This window comes from Oryza glaberrima, chromosome 8 (genome assembly GCF_000147395.1).
Source record: "Oryza glaberrima chromosome 8, OglaRS2, whole genome shotgun sequence".
NCBI classification, from domain to species: domain Eukaryota; kingdom Viridiplantae; phylum Streptophyta; class Magnoliopsida; order Poales; family Poaceae; genus Oryza; species Oryza glaberrima.
Window position 1 is genome coordinate 18,253,639 of NC_068333.1, and position 22,241 is coordinate 18,275,879.

At 37.6% G+C, this 22,241-nt stretch overlaps 1 protein-coding gene across 1 annotated transcript; it reads right to left on the reverse strand.

Moving 5' to 3' along the window:
• Nucleotides 1–14,739: 14,739 nt before the first annotated feature.
• LOC127781545 (cytokinin hydroxylase-like) lies at nt 14,740–17,426 on the reverse strand. Its single transcript, XM_052308510.1, has 4 exons — nt 17,056–17,426; nt 16,744–16,973; nt 16,418–16,659; nt 14,740–15,870 (listed from the first exon to the last, which is right to left on the reverse strand). The coding sequence occupies exons 1-4, from the start codon at nt 17,348–17,350 to the stop codon at nt 15,027–15,029; spliced, it is 1,611 nt and encodes a 536-aa protein (XP_052164470.1). The 5' UTR covers nt 17,351–17,426; the 3' UTR covers nt 14,740–15,026.
• Nucleotides 17,427–22,241: the final 4,815 nt, after the last annotated feature.

Consider the following 22,241-nt stretch of genomic DNA (forward strand, 5'->3'; position numbering starts at 1 on the left):
TTCCTAGGGGCAATTGATCAATAAAGTAGGTGCAAGCAATCCAAGCATGCAGCCAGTGGAAGTTAGAATCGATCGACAAGAGAAAAATCACTCAGAGAAAAGGATGGTTGAATTGATCAGGATGTATCAGGCCGCGTGAGTGTAATGCCAATATGGCATTGCAATCTGTATATTATATTCATGTTTACTAATAATTAATGGAAAAATTAAGTCCTCTGTGAGCTAGAGAATTTTCTTTAGTTTTGCTAACTAATAGGCTAATTCATATTAAAATTAATGAGTAAAGACGGATAATTCACTGAATACAACATCACACAATGTCATGCCAAGCTTGTTTGTACCATACAAGAGCCAATTGCCTTATTGCGAGACGAGATTTAAGAGCCTATTAATTAATGGTGCATTCTTTTCAGCGTATGTTTCACCTAAGCTCTACAGGCGCATGAAAAAAATCATTAACACGTAATTAATTAAATATTAAGTACTATAAATCTAAAAAGTAGATTTTTTATCAGGAAGTGTGCTAACCGAAAACGAAGTTGCCCTTTATAACTCACCCTAAATCATAGCCTCCTTGTCTCGTATACTTCCCATGCGTATTAGACTTCCAAGATTCTCGAGCGGTCTTCAAAACTAATAAAATTAACGGACGGCACAAATAAAAAGAAGTTAAAATGGAAAAATATACTACCATGTCTTACATGGGCATGTAAGGTTCCAAACGTCATCAATCAAGTAAGTAATGAACACCTATAAAAAAGATATGCTCCCTTCATTCTAAAATACAATCACTTCTAACATTTAGAACTTATTCTACAAAATAAACACTATTACCACTATTCAAAGTACTTACTTATCTCATCAATTATTTCTTATTTAAATTTTTTCCTGTTTTACCCTAACCCTTCTCACTTCTAAGCAGACTCAACCATTCACCATTTATGAAGGGACGCTAAAAATTTTCTTTCTCAACCTTAGTTAAGCAACCTATAGTTCTTATATATTGACGTGCAATTCTTTTACGCGTTCGGAAAAAAAAAGTTAAGCAACCTATAGCTAGCAATACTTACATTTTAAAACGGACTGTGGTATACGTCCATATGCATGCATTATTTCATGCAGGTTTTGCACGTATATATTGCCATCTGCTCCAGTCTTTTGTGCAATATGTGCGCTGGACAACATTATATTACAACCGAAATTCAGTGGTCGGAGACAGCTTTGGGATGGATGTACTTGCGTATGCTTTCCACTACTCATGCATGTCCATCTGCAAAAGATTTGTCGGAGCCAGCTAAGAAGAAAATATTCTCACACTGTTGCCGGATTGCAATTGGCTAGCTAGCTACCTATATATCCGCATATGCCTGCACATGGATTATATTCAGCTAGTTTCTTGTCGATTGAGAGGTAGATGCAAATTACAAAATATACTATTATAAACTCACCAAGCGATCGATATTTATACGAGGAGCTTTGATGTAGTGATGTAATTATGTATAGCTGTAAATTTTATCCACCAGCAGGATTCAATTTATGTTTTTTTTAATTATATGGAAGACGCACAGGTGTACACCATATTTATACACAAGTGAATATACCCTATAAGAATATACTTTCAAAGAAACAGAAGCCAATGGTAAATCTATGGCCTTACTAAATTTTTATTGATGGCACCTGAGTGTGCATAATGTTTGTGGGCATTAGAATTTGAAACTGTGTGAAGTCATATATACACCCATGATGTGCGTGTGCACACATATGTTAACATTAGAAATTCTGGGACTCGTATACTATTTTAGTTGAAATCTATGTATATGTTAAATATGTGTAGAAGATATACGTATATAGGAGTAATTGGTAAGATAACTTTTTACCGTTCCTAAGTAATACCTATAGGTATAAATATTTAGTGTAAAATTTGGTAAATTCTATGTACCTAATTAATTAGGTATTCCTTGTACTATTTTTTACCTAAAATTTAGTGCTCATGTTTATGATATAAAAACATAATTATAAGTAATAAATTTAAAATACAAATGGAATAGTATATTTCATAAAAAAATCATCATAAAGTAATTGGTGTTCAAAGTTTTATTCTAATCAAACAAAATATATCTTATTTTTAATTGGAGTAAGTATGTATTTATGTGATAAAAAGCATAATCATAAGTAAACTTTTTTTTCAATATTAATTAATTATACCAATCTATTATATACTAAAAGTCCATTAAACTTCCTACAAACGCTCTCGTACTGCCACATGGCACTCCTAGAAACGCTCTTAAACCGCTATGTGGCATTCTAATGGATTAAGAAAATCTAGCCCTCGATTTTTATTTAAATTGGCAGGCCCATTATTTCAAACCATTAGATTGGATTGGATTAGATTGAATTTAGTGCCTTCTTGTCCTCTCTCTCTCTCATGTACGTACGTGTCCCTCCCCACACACGTATGTACGTACCGTCGTACCCTCACCAATTTTTCTTTCCGTTTACCCCCTTTATTTTTCTCACTTGAGATACCTTATAATATGTGTATATTACCTTCATTTTTTATGCTGTTGATTTTTGCGTATATATTTGATTTTAAAGATTAAACAAAAATATGTCATTATAATTTATTTTATTGTGATTTTACATTAATGACTTATGTTGGTTATGTTTTAGTGCAAAGTACATTACAACTGATGACGTTGACATGAAATAAATAATTCCATAACAAATTTTTAAAAATATTTCACATCAGATTTATAGTTTCAAATATTGCTTAACAAATATAAATCGCTAATTGGAATCTACATGCAAATTAACAATGTATTTAGTCGTGTGTTTTTTCAAGTATATATGGTATAAATTTTAACTCGGGTGAGATTAAGATTCACAAATAGTTTTGGAATTTTCCTTTCTTCCTTGCACTCCTACCAACGCTTCTAGGCTGCCACATGTCCTACTAATAAATTAGAAAAAAATCATACAAATCTTAAGAAAAAAGGAAATCATATATCTATATATTTTCATTTAAATCGGTGGACCCATTATTTTTAACCGTTAGATCAAACTTAAAAAAGAACCAATACTTTCCACCTCCACCTCCCTCTCTGTACATCACAGATTGGATCAAACAATAAAAAAAACATATGTACCATGTCTCCTCAGGTACTTATATACATCCGTTTTTTTAATTTATTGGAACTATTATTAAATTTATTAATGAACCAAGAATATGGGATATATATTGCTCATATTATCATATATAACATTTGGACATACTACCTCCGTTTTTTAATATATGGCACTGTTAACTTTTTGATAAATGTTTGACCATTCGTCTTATTCAAAAAATTTTATAAATATATAAAAAAATTGAAGCTATTCTTAAATAAATTTTGACGATAAATTAAGTCATAAAAAATAAATGATAATTACATAATATTTCTAATAAGACAAATTATCAAACGTATAAAAAAACAACAGCATGATATATTAAAAAAAGGAAGGAGTAGAACCCTATGCTTTGCATGCCAACTAAATATCAATGGAACATTGTAAGAAATTGGAAATAAATTTATCATTGTAAACATTTACATGTATAAATTAGATAGATGGTGTGGAAGGAAATAAAAATTATAAATTCAATGACAGAAAATTATTGCTACACACACAATTCAAATACCACAAGTTGGTGACCATCTATAGGACTCAGCCAAGCACAACAAAAACTTGTAGAAATGGACGCCGCGTGCCGCCGACTTGCCCAACAGCAGCAGGTAGTTGCCGAGGTGTCATAGGTTTGCTAATGAAGATTGAAGATAATAACATCATTGCTGTCCAGGGAGCATTGAGATGTAAAGCTCTTGGAGCATGGCTTAGAATCGTGATTATCAAAGAAAATCTTAAAAATTGAACTCATTTAAACCGATTGTCCTATACTTTCTACTTTATAACCATTAGATTAGATTGATCTAAACAAATAAATAGGATCATAAGTGATCAAGTCCGACCTCTGCTCCTCCTTTACAAACCGACTCTGAATATTGTTCGATATGGCTACTAGCAAAAGGGTCTATTGATGTGCTGGTTGGTGGGAAATGCTAAGCTGGACTTTGGTCCCATGAGAATAGTCCAGCAATGGAAAGATGTTTTTTCTGTGTATGTGATTTGCCTAAAAAAATATAAATATGCTTTTTGTCGACTCGCCCGGGGAAATATAGATGACTCGCCCTGGGAGAACGGGAGATACCATGCTGGCGCACTGTCGTCGCCACGAGGAGAGGTGAGACCAAGCTGTGGGGCACGCGCCTTGACGTGGTCTGCCTAAGGGCACACGACACCAGCATGGTGTCACAGACCTGCCAAGCGCGAGCGACCGACGTCCACTCACTGTTTAACCTGTCATATCTCTCTATACACGAATAATCGTCTCACTCTAATTAAAAATAAATAGATTGCTATGTCTAATACATTAGATGAAACACCTCAAAACTTATTACTGTCCTAAAATACGTAAAGACATCTACAGTATAGAAGAAAAAGTTTTACTAAGTTTGAAAACTAAAAAAAGATATGCTAAATATTTTTTAAAAAATAAACACATGGTAGAAAATAGATAGGAATCAACTTCTTTATTGTAATATACTACCTCCGTCCCAAAATATAACAACTTTTAGCTATGAATCTGGACACACAGTTGTCCAGATTCATAACTAAAAATACTTATATTTTAGAATGGATGGAGTAATATTTTTTAGTTTAAAATTTTATACGATGTAAGGGTAATTAGCATAAAATCGTAGCCAATGCCCAAACAAATACATATTAAAAAAGGAATCAAAGAATGTTTAGAAAAAAATATTACCTGCAAATAAACCATCGTAATAAAAATACAAGCAATATTAAATAAGGTGCCCGCGTATGTGCGCGGGCTACTTTCCTAGTTTTACATAAAAGGTGTGTTCGATAGTGTAGGTTTGGAGCTAGTAAGTACTTAAAAAACGATTTTTTGTGTTTGAGGACCCATATAGATTGTAGCCGGACCGTAATTAATCGCGTCTGCAAAAGTCGACCTTCATTTTTTTATACGGGTGTCCCAACCGCATAGAAAATTAGGTTTTGTTCGTATGGAAAAATGTTATTCGTGAGTAGTTGGAGTTAATAACGTGCGTCACTGTAAATGGGGTCAATCTACGATAATATTTGTGCGTGCATCTTCTCTATGATCGATGTTAATCTGAAAATTGTTTTGTGCATGTACCGTCATCACCGAAGCTAATACTGTGTGCTACTAATTCTCTTATCTTAGCTAGGGATGCTGCACTATCGTGCATGCAAGCACACGTCGTTTCATGGATGCTTGCTGCAGGCCTGGATTAGGAGAAACAGGATAGATTAGTGGTTTGATTATTCCGAAAGCTGTCAATCTGCAGGTGATTGATCGATTGAAACACGGGGCACTGCTGTCTGTATGTAGGCTATAGCTTAATTAAGATCGAGTACGTACGTAGCTCATTAACTCCACGTTATTTCAGCTTATTCATCATAAAAAATATTTACACCACATTTATAAAATATGTTCTTAAAAGCTTTCTTTCGATTACATTACTCAAATTGATTATTTTATACTATTTGTTATATTTATTCCTTAATATATTTAATTTATCATTATAACCACGGGTAGATAATCCGCTCAACTATATAAGCCTATTGCTGCTAGTTATTACTCCCTCCATCTTATCACAAAATAAAATTACTTCTTTATTTACTCTCTTATTTCAACTACTTATAACAATCTCTCATTTAATCACAACCATTTTCTATTTAGTTTTGAATAATTTTACCCATCGGGAGATACCACATTTTCTGATATAAAATTTGTTAACTCTGAGTACTAGATAAATTAAGGAACTAAAATTTTTATACCTCTGAATACTTTTTACGGATCATAAAATTTATCTTTAGTTTTATTTCTCTTTAATCTTCATAAAAATTCTAATCCTTACGTACATTTTAAGACGGAAAAATTACTACTGCTAGGTAGTGGAAGCCTACAAGTAGGGGTGAAAACGGTACGGAAACGGACGAAAACCATCTTTATCATTTTCGTTTTCATATCTTTTTTGAATCAGAATCGGAAACCTCGGATACGAAAACGGAATCGAATATTATCGAAACCGAAAATGGAGCGAAAACGAACTAGCGCGAATATAGTAACGAAAATTTATCGGAATAAAAAAAAAGCACTGAAACTGATATATCCAATTGAATAAATTATCTATATTTAAGAGAGTAATGTTGTTGATAAATCCCAATGCAGGAAAAAAATATTCTTATGTAATTTTAGATTTGCATAATAAATACTTCTTTAAACAATAACAGCCAAACACCATGGTATTCACTATTCAGTGCTTAAAAAAAGAATTCAGGGTATTTCTGTCACAAAATTTCTGGTAATTCCGAGAAAATTTCCGGAAAGTTTCCGACCGATTCCGAGTTCCAACGGAAACTACCCTTATCATTTCCGATTCCGTTTCCGAGAAAATATTTCCGAATTCATTTCCGTTTCCGAAAAAATCCGAAAAAAATCCGACCGACAGATTCCATTTTCGAAAATAGATCCGGAATCCGGAAAGTTTCTGTACCGTTTTCACCACTACCTACAAGGCAAGGGAGGAGACTGGTCTAGCAGGTTGGGCTTGAGCCTAGACCTACCTCCAAAATCTTGTTTAAATTGTGTTAAATTATCACGAAAATTTTGTAAAAAACCATCACTCCATTAGTTAATTAGCCCTACCGTAGCCTTATTATTTAAAAATTTCTGGCTCGGTCACCGCCGGAAGATGATGCATGCGTAGCACTGTATTAGCAATATATGGGTGGTGGGGTCAGGTGTCTGGCTATCAATCGGTAATTCGTTATCCAGTGGCCGCCCACTCGTGCACTCCAAAAGCAAGCTATCCGGTAGCTTAGCAAAAGCATATATATATATATATATATATATATATATATATATATATATATATATATAATTGAAAGTATGTGTATGATTTTTTCTAGATTTTTTGGTGACATTTTTTAGTTGGTGTGCACGTGTGTACACGTGAGGGCCTGTGTGCATAGGATATGTTGCCATATATATATATATATATATATATATATATATATATATATATGGCAACATATCCTATGCACACAGGCCCTCACGTGTACACACGTGCACACCAACTAAAAAATGTCACCAAAAAATCTAGAAAAAATCATACACATACTTTCAATTGTATTACACCTAGGGTTAAAATCTTAACGTCAAATTCATTATATTTTAGCCGTAACAAAAAAAACAAAAAATCTGACAGTTTTAAGGTTGCAATTTTGTCAGAATTTTATCTTTTTTGTTATTCTCTATGTAGAATGAATTTGAAGATGCGACTTTGCACGTAGATGTAATACTATTGAAAGTATATGTATGAATTTTCCTAGAATTTTTTGTGATAATTTTTAGTTGGTGTACACGGTGTGTACATGTGAGGGCCTGTGTGCATAGGATACGCTCCCTATATATATATATATATATATATATATATATATATATATATATATATATATATATATATATATATATATATATATATATATATATATATATATATATATATATATATGCTGCACGAGTATGAGATCAGCCTGTCCGGACAAATGCTGAAAAGATTAAGGTACTGTTCACTTTGATACCATTTTTAACCTTATCAAATTTTGGTAAAGTTACTAAAAAAGTGGCTATATTTAGTTTGCTACCAAATTTTTTAACTATATCAGAAATCCTGCTAAAATTTTAGCAAGTTACCAAAATTTTGACAACTTTACTAAAATTTTGGCAATACCAAAATTTGATAAGGTTTTTTTTGGCATCAAAGTGAACATGCGCTAAAGGAGCTTAGGCGGAGCTATAGTTAGCGGCGCTAACATGTTTTTTTAATTATCACATACTCCGTACTCTTCTCGAAGCTACTAATTAGGCTAAACTAGCTGGAGGCTGGACCCAGGTTTTCTTTTTTTTTTTTTGTCCCGGCTGTAAAATTGGAGCTTTTTTTTTATTAAACTCAAAACACGACAGAAAGAAATTGTAGACGGCAGAAAAAAATGAGTACAAATCGTTCATCTCGGATACAACACTACTACATGGAACGCTACTACAAAACACCACGTAAAAACTGGTCTTATAGATGTTGGTTTGTTTGAAACGCACCTATAAAGTTTTTTTTCCAATTTTTTCAATGTAAAATTAAGAGTCGATATCTATAACCACTCATTGATACCAGTTTATAACAAAAATCGATACCAATAGTCCATTAATGTCATATGTCGTCGTTTGATGTCATGACTACGGTATTTGGATAGTATGGGGATCGTTGGTACTATGATATATGCAAGTTTGAGGTAAAAGAGAAGTGGACGGGGATTTTTATACAGGTTCGGGCCCTGAATTGTCAGGTAATAATCCTACTCCTGTTGGCCGAAGCCGGTCATTGCTCTTATTCACCATAATCACACCAATACAATATTTGGGGTAGCCTATCTAACTATTGTCGACTTAGCGGACTGAAGTATCATCACGTAGTCGACAACAGGGTAGTCTTCCTCCTCGAATTTGTGCCCGGCGAGATCAGAGACAGCGCTAGATCCCTACAGCCGGCCTCTGTAGGTACCGGATAGGGCCAGTCCAGGCATATCTCTGATGTCGATATCCGGCGGCGTGTCTTGGCGTATATTGGCTTGTATATTGATCTTGTATCTTGATCTATTGTTCCGTGCCTCCTCTCCTCCTAGGGGGCCTTGTATTCTAATTGTAAACCGGCACATATGAGCTCATAATTGTTTTACAGTTAAGAATAGTCACATATGTAATGCCCATATGTGCTGGCTCATGATAAAAACTGGTACATATGATATTATCCTTATGGGTACCGATTTATTAACAACTGGCACTTGTGATGTTCACATATAGGTACCGATTTATTATAAGAATCAACATATATGATGTCAGGGTTATGGATACCCCATACCTAATAGAAGTTGACTAAATCTCAGTAGGACCCACCACATACCATGTCTTATACGGAAACAACCTTCGGATATAGGAGAAGTTCCGCGTAAGGAAGGATGAATAGAGTTCTACATGGAAACGACAAGGACTACTCGGATTGTATCCATATTGGTTTCCCTAGTTCTATTTGGACAAGGGGACACTGATGACATAACTCACATATGTGTGTGTGTTTTTATCTAACTTATTTATATAAAGTCGAATGAAGATACAATTTATATAAAATTTTTAGAGCTCGACGAGATCAACAACTTTGTAGTTGATGACTTTTCGATTTAAGGCTGTTTGGATGTCCGAAAATGTGTTACAAGATCTCATATATATTTGCATAAGTGAATATTTAAAATTTAATGATATCGGATGAAAACAAAACCTATATGAAAGTTGTAGATCTAGATGTGATCTACATTTCTGTAGTTGATAAACTTTTCATTTGAGCTCATCAATAGTATTAAATATGGATTATAAGTTTGGATGACATTAGTCTCAAAAGAATAGCATTTGTTTTCAAGATAACTGTAGTTGTAGGTAAGATGGTAAGGAGACTTTGCGTAAAGAGAGAGGTCTTGAGTTCGAATCTTGCTTGACCTATGTCAATCAATATGGGTCTAAAAAATCATGTTCCTTGTCAAAAGGGAAGTGTGATGGTATAGGTGCTTAATAAAAAATACCAAATATTTTTTCGGTTTTTTCAGCACCTGCAAAAAAAAAGTGTGCCGGTTCTAAATTAGAACAAAACCTATATTACCACATAGGTGTCGGTTCTTGAACCGACACCAATGACTTGTGTTATTGGTATCAATAATAGGTGCGGGTACCTATAAGTTCTTAAGAACCGGCACCTATAACTTTTTTTATAGTGAAAATTAGGAGATACTAAGAAAAATATAATTGAAGTGTGAATGTATCGATTATCTTTGAAAAGGTTGGAGCCATACCATTATCAAACTTGCAGCGCAATCTATGTACTATTTTTTTCGATTACATGAAAGATTCACATACATACTATCTATCACACACACATTCGTAAGTGTGCCCCCATAACACACGCTCAAAAAGACGGGGATTATAGTTACATCCTTAGTTTTACTAAATTCCTATTGAAAACACACTCACGCATGTGTAGTATTTGTAGTCACCAAAATTTTAATCCTAATAAGTAGATTCATACACCCACGACTTTATCCCACACAACTAATACTATCGCAAAAAGGCAACTATTCACCATGTGCGTGTGTGTATATGCACACATATATATATATTCTCCCAAAACAATAGAACGAATTATAATAAATATTTCGCTAAACATATCGGTCCTTTATGTCGATATTAAAAGTCATTCTATTGTAATAATTTGATAGTCCCATGTTACATTTGTCCAAGACTATCATATCAGTCTTGGGCAGAATGGAGACAACTTAGTTTTGTTATTAAATTTTATAACATGACTATGTAACTTTAGAATTTCATATTTTGCATGATTGCAAACATAAGAATCCTAGCATGCAATCTGATTAATTATAGCCTAGAAGTCTAGAAAAAAGTTGCTAGATTACCTATTCTTGAACCACTTGTCATTTCTATATCCTTCCAGGCAAAAGAACTTTTTCCTTTGCTAGTATCATGCCTCCTTCTTTACATTTGTGCCTCTATTTTTTCTGCACCTTTTTGCTAACTACCTTTTGGAATTCGAAGTACATGATGCAATATTTTCATGAGACAAAAGACGACAAGATAACCAGCTTAGCTAGCTATCTATCTCTCAATCTAAACAAAGATTCACTTTAATCTTTGCAACGCAGAACACGCCTTATTTCCCCCCACATCCAAATTAATGATTGCAATTGAAGATCCATGCGACTTAATCTAAGAAAAAAAACAGAAATTAAGGTATACTCAATTGTAAACTGATTCAAAGGAAATTCCCAAAAATTATATTGCCTAGTACGCATTATCATGGAAAGCATATATATGAATGTTAGGTACTAACTAGAATTGCAGAGAAACGAAAATGAACTTCCAGGCTTAATTAAGTGATCAACTTAGGCTCCATTTGGCACTTAGCGGATTGCGAAGTTGCTATGATCTTGGTACAATTAGACATTGTATTGTTTAGGTATCAATTTCTCTTTAATTTAAATTACAAACAACACTATTATGGCATTCGAAAAATATGAAAAAATTATGATGTACACAAACACTGTTGGATAAATTATTTCATCTAAAGATAATTTGATTCATACGGTAGACTAATAAGGGTGTGTTCGCTATTTTCAGTTCCCAACAAGAATAGTAAACACGGAAAACGGAGCGGTCCATTAGCGCGTGATTAATTAAGTATTAGCTATTTTTTAAAAAAAAAGGATTAATTTGATTTTTTTAAAAGCAACTTTCATAAAAAACTTTTTGCAAAAAACGCACCGTTTAGCAGTTTGAAAAGCGTGCGCACGAAAAACGAGGGAGAGGGGTTAGGAAAGAGGGTGCCAAACACACCCTAATGATGTATATTTGCATATGCTTTTAGAGTATTGTATTTTAAAAATAAGTATAGCACAAAGCAACACAGCAACAACAAATTAAGCATTATATGAACCCACCCAGTGAATCTTCTAATAGTGAATGGCAGTGCTCTCGTTTCTTCCCTTAGAAAAAAAACCCACCAAAATAAATATTTACGCTTATAACTCATGTGCTCCCTTCGTAAAAAAAATCAAATTCTAACTATATACTCTTTATGGACTCGTAAAGAAAATCGTTTAGTACAATGTTTAAGTCAAACCTTGGAAATATAAATTATAAATAATTCTGTTTAAAAATATAAAAATTATATGAATAAATTTGCCTTAGAAAATTACTTTCATAAAAGTATACATATCACTTTTCAATAAATATTTTTATAGAAACAAGTCAAAGTTGTATTTTAGAGACTGTATCGCTGTCTAAAACGACTTTCTTTACGAGTACGGATAAAGCATTTGGGAACATACTGTGTACAAATATATAGCTATAAGTTTTTTTTCCGGACAAAAGGTGTAGAAGAGTCCTCGCTTGCCTGTCGAAAACCGTGGTCGAGACATGCCCTATTGCCGAATCCGTTGATGGATTGAACATGCCACACCCTCATAGGCACATGACAAACAGTGGGCTTCTTTCTTTCTTCTCACCAAAAACAGAGGCTTCATTCCGATCGATCGCCAGGCCAAAAGGTGTGGTCACAACATGAGTCAGTACCAAGTGACAAATTGCAACGACCAATCCTAACACCCTGTTTAGATGGGACTAAAACTTTTAAGTCCCTGTCACATCGGATGTTTGAACACTAATTATAAATATTAAACGTAGACTATTAATAAAACCCATCCATAATCTTGGACTAATTCGCGAGACAAATCTATTGAGCCTAATTAATCTATGATTAGCCTATGTTATGCTACAGTAAATATTCTCTAATTATAGATTAATTAGGCTTAAAAATTTTGTCTCGCAAATTAGCTTTCATTTATGTAATTAGTTTTATAAGTAGTCTATATTTAATACTCTAAATTAGTGTCTAAATATAGAAACTAAAGTTAAGTCCCTGGATCCAAATACTACCTAAGCTTTAATTTGTTCTACTACTAATATTCTACTAGTGCCCATCACTCAGTCCCCTCTGCCATAGCTAGCTTTATGATGCATATGCACACTCGATTATTTTAACAAGAAGAAACAAAGCTTTGGTCGTTGATGTAAAAATAAAAAAAGAAGTGCATTATTTTATCACATAGAGATTATGATATTCTATAGGTTAATCATGAAAATACTAAACAATTTAGTGTGTTCATAGCTTTAAGAGACCATTGGCATATAGTTGGAAATAGTACTATGGCATATAGTTGGAAATAGTACTAATTAAAAGGAGCACATAGAAGGGTGAATCAGATCAAAGTTGTAACGAAACCGCGGCTGCATCAGGCAACGATCAAAAACACCTACCTGGAGGCCTTGGGAGCACATAGAAATTAATGGTTGGTTTTGCCCAAAAACAAGGCACACCGTTATGCTGATTAATTATGCCCACTATTAATTAGGCACTAACTGAGAGCAATGCTTGTTCGCTATCAGACCATAGGAATGGAAATTATGTTTGTTATTTAGCGTTCTGATGATTATGTGCTGTGAGCTCATAGATAAGAGTAAATAATGTAAATCAAATATATGGCTATGTCATGCAATATTGGATTTCTTGCAAAATGTTTTCAAATTTTCTGGTATGTTCCTACATGGTTTAAATTCAATGTCTTGCATTAGAGGCTATGTATAAAAAATATGGTTCATACATGGTTATCCATGGAGCTAAATGATCTCTAAACTTCTGCATATCCCTGTAAAACACAAATATACAATATTCCGTTTATATTCGTATAATAACCAATTGGACCACCCTGGTTCCGTTGTTTTCATTGATAAACAATAAGGTAATATGGTCATCTGTACTTGATATGATTTTTGTAGTGAGCTAAGATCAGATCCCAGCAGGTGCATGGCAGCAAACAGACAAAGAGCACTAGAGGGCTTTTTAAAACAATGAGTTAGGTTTCGGGTGCGGTTTTTCTTTTATAGTGATTGCTAGTAGTACTTATATTTGTAGGTAATATAGGGTTTTAAGCCGCTAATAACGGTGTTGGATGTGGAGGTAAAATGGCATATTGGAAGAAAAGAAGCAGCCATAGAGGTCTATAATAAATATGCTATTATGTGCGGCATTATCGGACTGCTAGTATAGTATATCACACCAGAAGAATTAAAATATGTGCAAGATGGGAGTCGTGTATGATTTCAAGCCACTAACAATGGTGTTATCTATGACAGCAACAATCAAGTGCCATATTGGAAGTAAAGAAAGAGCCACAAAGGTCTAAAATATATATATTTATTGTGGGAAAAGTCTATACGTACTAACTTTTTCTTACTAAATTTTTACTAACACTGACATGTCATGCTATGAGTCTATCTAGATTTTTTATAACTTCCATCTGCTTAAATTAAACGGTTGAGATGATTGTTAGTATAAATTTAGTAAGAAAAAATTAGTACGTGTAGCAGTGCTCTTTATTGTGCGTGTTACTATTAGTCAGTTGTATCTTGGTTGACTATGGGTCCTTTATCTTAATCCTAGATAGTTAAATCCGCTTTTATTCAATAGAAATAACAGGAGAAACAATCAAGATCATGAACCATCTACTCGTAAAAAGGAACTCATTGAGATGGTTACATGCATACTCCCTCAACTTCTTTTTAAAAGTGTCAAAGGGGTTCAAAGAATCGGTGGTAACCGGTTAGTGAGTTTGTATCAGGATTAAAATTTATGTTTTTGCATGTATTTGTTATTATAGCCTCATTTATTGTTGATACCAATAATTTTAATTAGATTATTATTTTCAAAAAACTTTATCTAGTAAATTCCGATAATCATTTTGACCCAAAAGACATATTTTTATGGATACTAATTTGAAACCTTGGTTTCCCAAAAGACTTTAACCTAAGAATGAAAGAGTGAAAACATATAGTTTCCTATATAGCATTCGGGGATAGTTCTGTTCACCCATTTCGGAAGGAGGCCGGAATTTTATTTTATTCCATTTTCTAAAATATAAATAGGACTCGAGCCAAGTGGTTGGATACATCTCGAATAAATTTCATTATCGAAAAAACAAATACTCCAATATCCTCCGTTTCCATGCTCAACATTTTACATATATGTCCATTTGAGGACACTAAGATTATTTACTCGTTACAAAAACATTAATTGCCGATAAAATTTACGTACTCTTCCAAAGCATTGGGTAACCCGAATTAATAGAACTACAAAATTTTCTCTCAACTCAAAAAAATGAAAAAAAAAAGTTTCCAAAATTGTAGTCCAAGAAGAACACGCCATGCCCGCCTATGGGCGCGGCGGCGGCAGCGGCAGGAGGCGGACGGGCACGCCGTGGCGTGGCCGGAGCGTGAGCACGTTCACCGGCGCGTGCCGGTACTCGTCGGAGATGGCGAAGCGGAAGCTGGAGAGGAGCATGGCGAGCGCGACCTTGGCCTCCACCATGGCGTACGCCTGCCCGACGCAGTTGCGCGGCCCGGCGGCGAACGGCAGGAACGCCCCCGCCGGCGGCCGCGGCCGTCCCGGCGCGAACCTGTCCGGCTTGAACTCGTGCGCGTCGCGGCCCCACGCGCCCTCGTCGTGGTGGATGGCGAGCACCGGGATCCACACCGACGCGCCACTCGGCACCCGGAGCGCGCCGCCGCCGAGCTCGATGTCCTCGAACGCCATCCGCGGCAGCAGCGTCGCCGGCGGGTACAGCCGCAGCGTCTCGTTGATCACCATCTGGAGCACGGCGAGCTTCGGGAGGCTGTCCGGCGACGGCGCGCCGCCGCCGCAGACGGCGGCGACCTCGGCGCGCGCCTTGTCCTGCCACGCCGGGTGCGTGGCGAGCAGCATGATGGCCCAGGTGAGGAGCAGCGCCGACGTCTCGTGGCCGGCGAAGAAGAAGGTCTTGCACTCGTCGATCATCATCTGGGCGTCGTACCCGACCTCGCCGCCGCCATTGCCGCCGGCCTCCTTCTTCTCCATCTCGGCCAGCAGCATGCCGAGGAGGCCACGGCCGCACGGCGACGCCGACGGCGTCCGGCCCTCGTCGGCGATCTCCCGGCTCCGGTCGATGGACTCCTTGAGCAGCCGCTCCAGCTCGCCGTTCAGCCGCTTTATCTCTCTCCTGTACTTGCTCGGAAAATACCTGGAGAAAAAAAAACCCATGGTATTAGAACTATTAACCACGTAAATAAAATAAAAATGTATACCGTAGTAAATTATTTTTCACATTTCTCTCGTGAAATACGTTGTCGATCGTTGTGCAAAAGTTTACTCCTATATATACGGACATTCAATTAAAAAATATATATGTATATGCGCAAAGCGTCCGCTTTTAAATAGAGCTGGTGACAAAAAAGTGTAACCGTCAGCTCTGCTTAACGACGAACATTCTAAGAATTAAAAAAATATTGGGTTGCTACTGCTCCGGTTTTTTTTTTACTTGTTGGTAAGGATATGGGTTCAGTCTTTTTATCATTATTTTATAAAATTATTAAATATATTTAATATGAAAGTTTTTTATATCAAATTTCACTGTTTTTCCATGTACTCGTGTTTTTAAGATGCTGAGGCTTTTTGTCCAGTGCCTCCTAGCTTTTGCTCGTGAATGGGAGGAGCATTTCGTCGAATGGTTGCGGTGCAGCCTCCACTCCAAGGAGGAGCAGAGGAGAGCATCAATGGCGGTGACTCACTGGCTGCCGGGGACCCAGAGGTAGCGGCTGGAGCGGGCGGTGAGGCGCTGGAGCTCCTCAATGAGGAGGAAGATCCGCTTGCCGGTCTCGTAGCTCGTGTCGAACTCGGTGCGCGCGATCACGTCGCCGGCGAGCCTCGCCATGTGCGCGCCGATCTCCACCTCGTTCCCGGACCTCGCCACCGCCTCCCTCAGCGCCCGCACCGTCTGCCTCGTGCACTCCACCATGTGTCCCACCCTCCCCTGTGCCAAGAAACGGCGGTGGGGTTAGCTCTGCTCTGCCGCCGCCGCCGGCAATGGCGCCGCCGTGGCGAGACGGTGCGTTACCTTGAGCCGGTCGGCCATGAACGCCGGCGCGACGACGTGGCGCTGGTGCGACCAGGTGGCGCCGTTGGCCATGAGGAGGCCACGGCCGATGAAGTGCTTGGCGCCCTGCCGCTGCAGCCACGACTTGCCGGTGACGTGCGCGTGCCGCGACGACAGGAGCTCCCGCACCATGCCGGCCTCCGTCACGCACACCCGCGGCTCGCTCCCGTACCAGTACACGAACCGCCTCCCTGCAAGCGCGCACCCATGTCGCCGGTGTCAGTGTCGATCCGATCGTCGATCGCCGGCGGCGAACCGCGGACGAACACTCACCGTACGTGTTGGACCAGAGGACGTAGTGGGGGAGGAGGCGGGCGACGATGTCGTGGCTGAGGGAGGCCATGTCGGCGGCGGTGGACTCGGCGACGAGCGCCGACACGTCGCGGAGGTTGCCGACGAGCGGCCGCGGCGGCGGGCCGCGCACGCCCTGGCTCGCCAGGACCCGCCGGATCCTCGCCGGCGTGAGGTAGTAGCATGAGACGGTGACGCAGACGGCCTTGGCCACCAGCAGCAGCGCCAGCGAGACCGGCAATGCGATGGCGACGAGGACGGCGGCGGCCATTGCCATCGACCTCGGACGAACAGGAGGAGGACAGAGTAGAGGAGAGGTGTTCTTGGCCTTGTTCCTTGCTTGCAGCTGCAATGGCGGCTTGTGTGCACTAGGCACTGCCATACATGTGTGTATATATATAGGGCTTGGGAGTCTTTGACATTGCCCAGTGACCATGCAACTAACACATTGGCGCCTACCTTGTTCAGCCTTTTAGCCGCCGTAGTTTTCTAAGCTTCAGCTTCTTATTTAGCTTTTTCTTCCTTCCCCTGGCATGAGCCGGTCTGGCTAATTGCGTCGTATCACTATAACTCTTTTCTTTTAATATATTGATGTGCAATTCTTTTGCGCGTTCGGAAAAAACCTTGTTCAGACTTTTTTTTAAAAAAAATCTAGTATTATTTTTTTACTTTGATTGGTTGTTTGGTTGTGTTGGCGGCAATGCCAGAGCCAAAAAAGAAAAAAGTTTAGAGGCTAGCTAAATCAAACTATGTTGTGTACTTCCTCCATTCAGTAATAAATTCATTTTTAGCTCATCCTATTTACCCTAAATAAGTTCACTTTTAGAATAATCGTCACATCGGAGTTTGTAAAAGCAAGAAATAATTATATTTAAAGTAGATAAAGTGAGAAATAATTGTATTGCGATGTGATAAAGCAGAGATATTCTAATCTTTTTTTGTTTTTATATATCAGTATGAGATGGATGAAAAATAAACTTATTTTGAGACAAATATAGTATTTGCTAAAGAAATATATTTTTAATCCTTGCAAAAGTATTAAGATTCTATTGAGTGATCGATGACGAGCCTGGGCAGCTGCCTAGGGTCGCCGGGCAATGGCTCCGCCACTAGTTGGTAGGCTAGATAGTATTGAAACTTGTCTCTATTGTCTATTGGCAATACTGTTATCAAACGTAATTGAGGAGCAAGAAATTAAACTCAAAACCTATTTCTGTATCAGCGTACATGCTCTAATTAACATTTTCGGAGTATATGCCAGTGCTCTCTCTCTCTCTCTCTCTCTCTCTCTCTCTCTACCCTCGTTGTGGTTATCTCTACAAAATGTGAGGATAAACAAGGCTGGAGAAAGGTGTTTGACTTGATTTTGACCTAAAGGTGAGGCCATGTTGGTGAAAACAAGATTAGTTTTTGGGGTGTTAGTGGGGGAGAGAGAGTGAATGATGTGGCTTTGGCATAAAGTTGCAAAACCGGTACGGTTGAGAATTGAGATAATTAACTGCAATAGTTAAGTACAATTGTGTGGCAATCAGTATTTCCACTAAGTGAAAAAGAGGTAGCATATCTTCATACCTGACGAGATTGTTTAAGGCAAAGGTATTTTAGTTGGGCTTATGGTTTCATTGCATTTGCAAAGTAAGGATAGGCAGAGAGTAAGTGGAGATCATAGCTCTTGGATGCAAGAGAAGGTCAGAAATATTGCCATGAAGTAGCAGCGGAGCCAGCTCACAGGCTTGTCGGGCAATCTTCTAGGCTTCGCCGTTGATATCTCCACTGCTAAATGTCATTGACGTCCTTAAAAGATGGTAAGATGGTTGATCGTCATAAAACACTATTAGTTGGCTCGGTACTATATACCCAACCGGACCACTTTGATCTAGTTGTTTTTCTAAAAAAAAAAAAAGAAAAAGGGAAGTATTGTGCAAAAATATGATATACGAATTCTGTGCCTGGCCCTACTTTCGATTGGAACTGTAAGCTATTTTGAATTTTAGTGTTTAGGCTTTAAGAATAATATTAGGTAGATTTTGTAATTGCCTTCTTAGAAATCATAAAAGAATATATTCGTGCAACGGCAATGATGAAGAGAATCCTAAAATTAAATTCAAAAAAATTAAAATCAGCTTCGAATTAAATCCGAAACTCACCCAAGCATGGTCTAAATCTCAAGGTCTTTTTAAGGGAATAGTGGGACCAAGATGGTCCAACTATTTATTACATTACATTATACATAAAAATGAATTGTGAGGTTATATGTTCAATCCTAGAAACATGTAAAGATTATTCTCAGTGTATGTGCTAGTCAATCCCATAAAGAAAACCTTCTTTCTAAGTGTCTTTATTCTATTCTCTTCACTTTCAGTCTTTCACAACTGATGGTTACCAGAACCAGAGCCTCTGCTGAGGAACATTACTGCAAGGAGCATGTTATTTCACAAGGTACTTGTCTCCACTTACTGCAACTTGCAGAAAAGATGTATTGGCTCATTCCTTCAGAAGATAGATAGTCTGAATAGCATGCATCACAGTGCTCCATATAGGTCAAAGGCTAAAAGTGTTTGTTTAGTTTGCTGAATGGCATGTTGCAAACTTGCAATGCACCTGAAACTAACTGTATATGGTTGGGATTTCAAGGTCCATTGGACCATGAACACATCTTTGGTTTCAGCTGGACTTAAATCTTAAGCTAAACAGATGAATTTGCATCCTCATTTAGTCATCATTCTCATTTCTGTGGAATGTTCAGTGAACCTTGTCACCTCCCATTGGCATTCAGTGCCTCGTTTTGCAGGCTTACTAATTTCTTGTGGTTTCTTGAGTTTGTTCGTCTCGTAGACAGGAAATTCAGGATACCATAGTTTATACTTCCATGATGAGAACATTTATAACATGTCAGGCGTCTCAGGGCTCCTTTCGAACCAAAAAAAATATGGGTTAATTAGATTAGGTCCAGTTGGTGATGACGATGACATCGTTGGGAGGCTATGGCGAAGATATTGGATGGTATGTGTGTTGAGAGTTTGTTAGCCCTGCAAGGAAACGAAACAAAGGTAGTCCCAAGTTTTGGAGCCACACTGTTTTCTGTTTGGAAGATCGTTTGTATCATGCGCTTCGTGCTCTTCGTTTCCTTTGCATTCATCCGGTGCTCCCATCATGCTATGAGATTCTCAGAAAGGTTTTGAACAGATGAGAATTTACGCGTTTGTGAACTCGCCCCGTTCCTTCACACTCCCTCCGTCCTGAAATATAAAAGATTTTGGTTGGATAGGATATGAATCCCTTGTATTTTGGAGGAGAAATTGACACCATTAGCCACAAAACTATTGCAACTTTGATAACCAATAATTTTTAATGATTAGATTATAGTAAATAAAAGTTTAGTGCTTATGTATAGTATGTATACACAGATAATATGACACTTATTTTTAAGTATTTAGATTTTTTTAAAAAAAAATACAATGGTTAAGAGTTTAAATATAAATAATGCTTGGTGACAAATTATAAAGAAACGGAGGGAGTAATTAGCAATCTTTACTGTTCTTGATATATTCAGTTGAGATGCCAAGGAAAATTGTTGTTATACTATCTTAATATATTCTACCCCTGTTCGGGAAAAATGGTGGCAATACAAATTCAATTGAGCACACATCGCGTGACCTCAAATAAAACCTTCAATTGAGCGCACACGTGGACTCCGAGTAGCGTTTGCAAGTTGGGAGAAGAAACTATAATGTTCATCCACATTTATATGCGTTTTCATCAGCGAGAAATTTTGACTGAACTTTTTAAAAAACAAAATAAGCAAGGGCACTAGTTTCACGGAAACAAGTATTTGCCAGCCAGCTGCCAGCTTGAGAAGGTAAACAAACAGAGCTGGCTCTCATATATTCCAGAGACATGGATGATCATATGCAATCTAACTGGTACACCAAATGGATTTGAGAATCTCTTATCTGGGCACAGATAGATCTGATTCGTGCAATCCATTTAGACCTCACTGACATCTTTTCAATGACAACTAGCTAATGCAATAATGACAGTTTAGACGGCCCATGAGAGGAGGGGCTTAACGTCTCCAGCAATTTTTTCATGGACATGCTTGCCGTGCCAAAAAGCAATACACAGATTTGCGACAAAGTTCAGGAGATTCTCACCTTGGTCTGCTTCAACAACCAACATGGCATGTCGATGCGTTTCGGAAAAGCTGTCTAAGGTTTTCTGAAACAGAAAAAGGGGAATTGCAAGGCATGTCCCACAAATTTTTGAGGCGCAAGTCACTTTATTCCCATCACTAGAGATTTGACAGCCCAATGTTAAGACTACTATTACACTAGAAAAAATATATACGCATACACAGAAACCTGATAGTCTATAATGCTATCTCAGTGAGTTCTTATATGGTATCCACGGTGCAATCTATCTTCTTTTGCTAAAGTTTTATATGACAAAAGTAACGAAATTCAATGTGAAAATAAACAGGCTAAAATTCAAGGTGAAAACAGAAGACATAGAGGGTGCGCGTCCTACCTTGATCGCCAGTCGCCAGCTCTCTGGCTCATTCAGGACAGCAGCTTGGAGCATCTCCTCATTTGCTCTTTACAGGCTTACTCTGGTTCAACTTTATCCCTGCACTCCAGGTAACGGCTGCAAGAATCCTTGCAGGGCACAATGAGCTCCGCTATCTGTTTCCCAAACCCAAAGAGAATGCAAGAATTCATTTTCAGCTTGCTGTAATTCAAGTTCACGAGTTTGCCATCATGAAGTACTCAGATACTGATCAGGTCTAGCAATGCAATTCCTGTTGTGTTTTGCTTCAGTTCAAGTGAAACCTTCGTCTGGGCTCTGAGCACACCTGCAATATGAATGAACTTAGACTTGAGACAAATAATGGCAATTGGCAAAAGCAAACAAAGTAATTTCCTGTTCAGTTGTCTAAGATCTGACAGTTATTCTTTTTATTTCCAGTCTATTGTGTACTACCACCTAAAACTGTGAATTGAAATATATTTATGGTACATTCCTTGTAAGCCACTAGAATTTTGCTCAATGCCTTATTTGCCAATTTAGCTCAGGTCATATCAGTGGCAAATAAGAGGGTAGCGTGAAAGCCACTCTACTAAACAAGAATTGGTCCACATATATTCTATGCTGTTGAAAGCATAACCCTC

Coding starts and splice junctions, on each gene's coding strand:
- LOC127781545 (XM_052308510.1), bottom strand. CDS start 17,350: ATGGCAATGGCCGCCGCCGTCCTCGTCGCCATCGCATTGCCGGTCTCG. Junction 16,974..17,055: donor CCTCTGGTCCAACACGTACG/GTGAGTGTTCGT, acceptor GCGCGCTTGCAG/GGAGGCGGTTCGTGTACTGG. Junction 15,871..16,417: donor CTCTGGGTCCCCGGCAGCCA/GTGAGTCACCGC, acceptor TTTTTTCTCCAG/GTATTTTCCGAGCAAGTACA.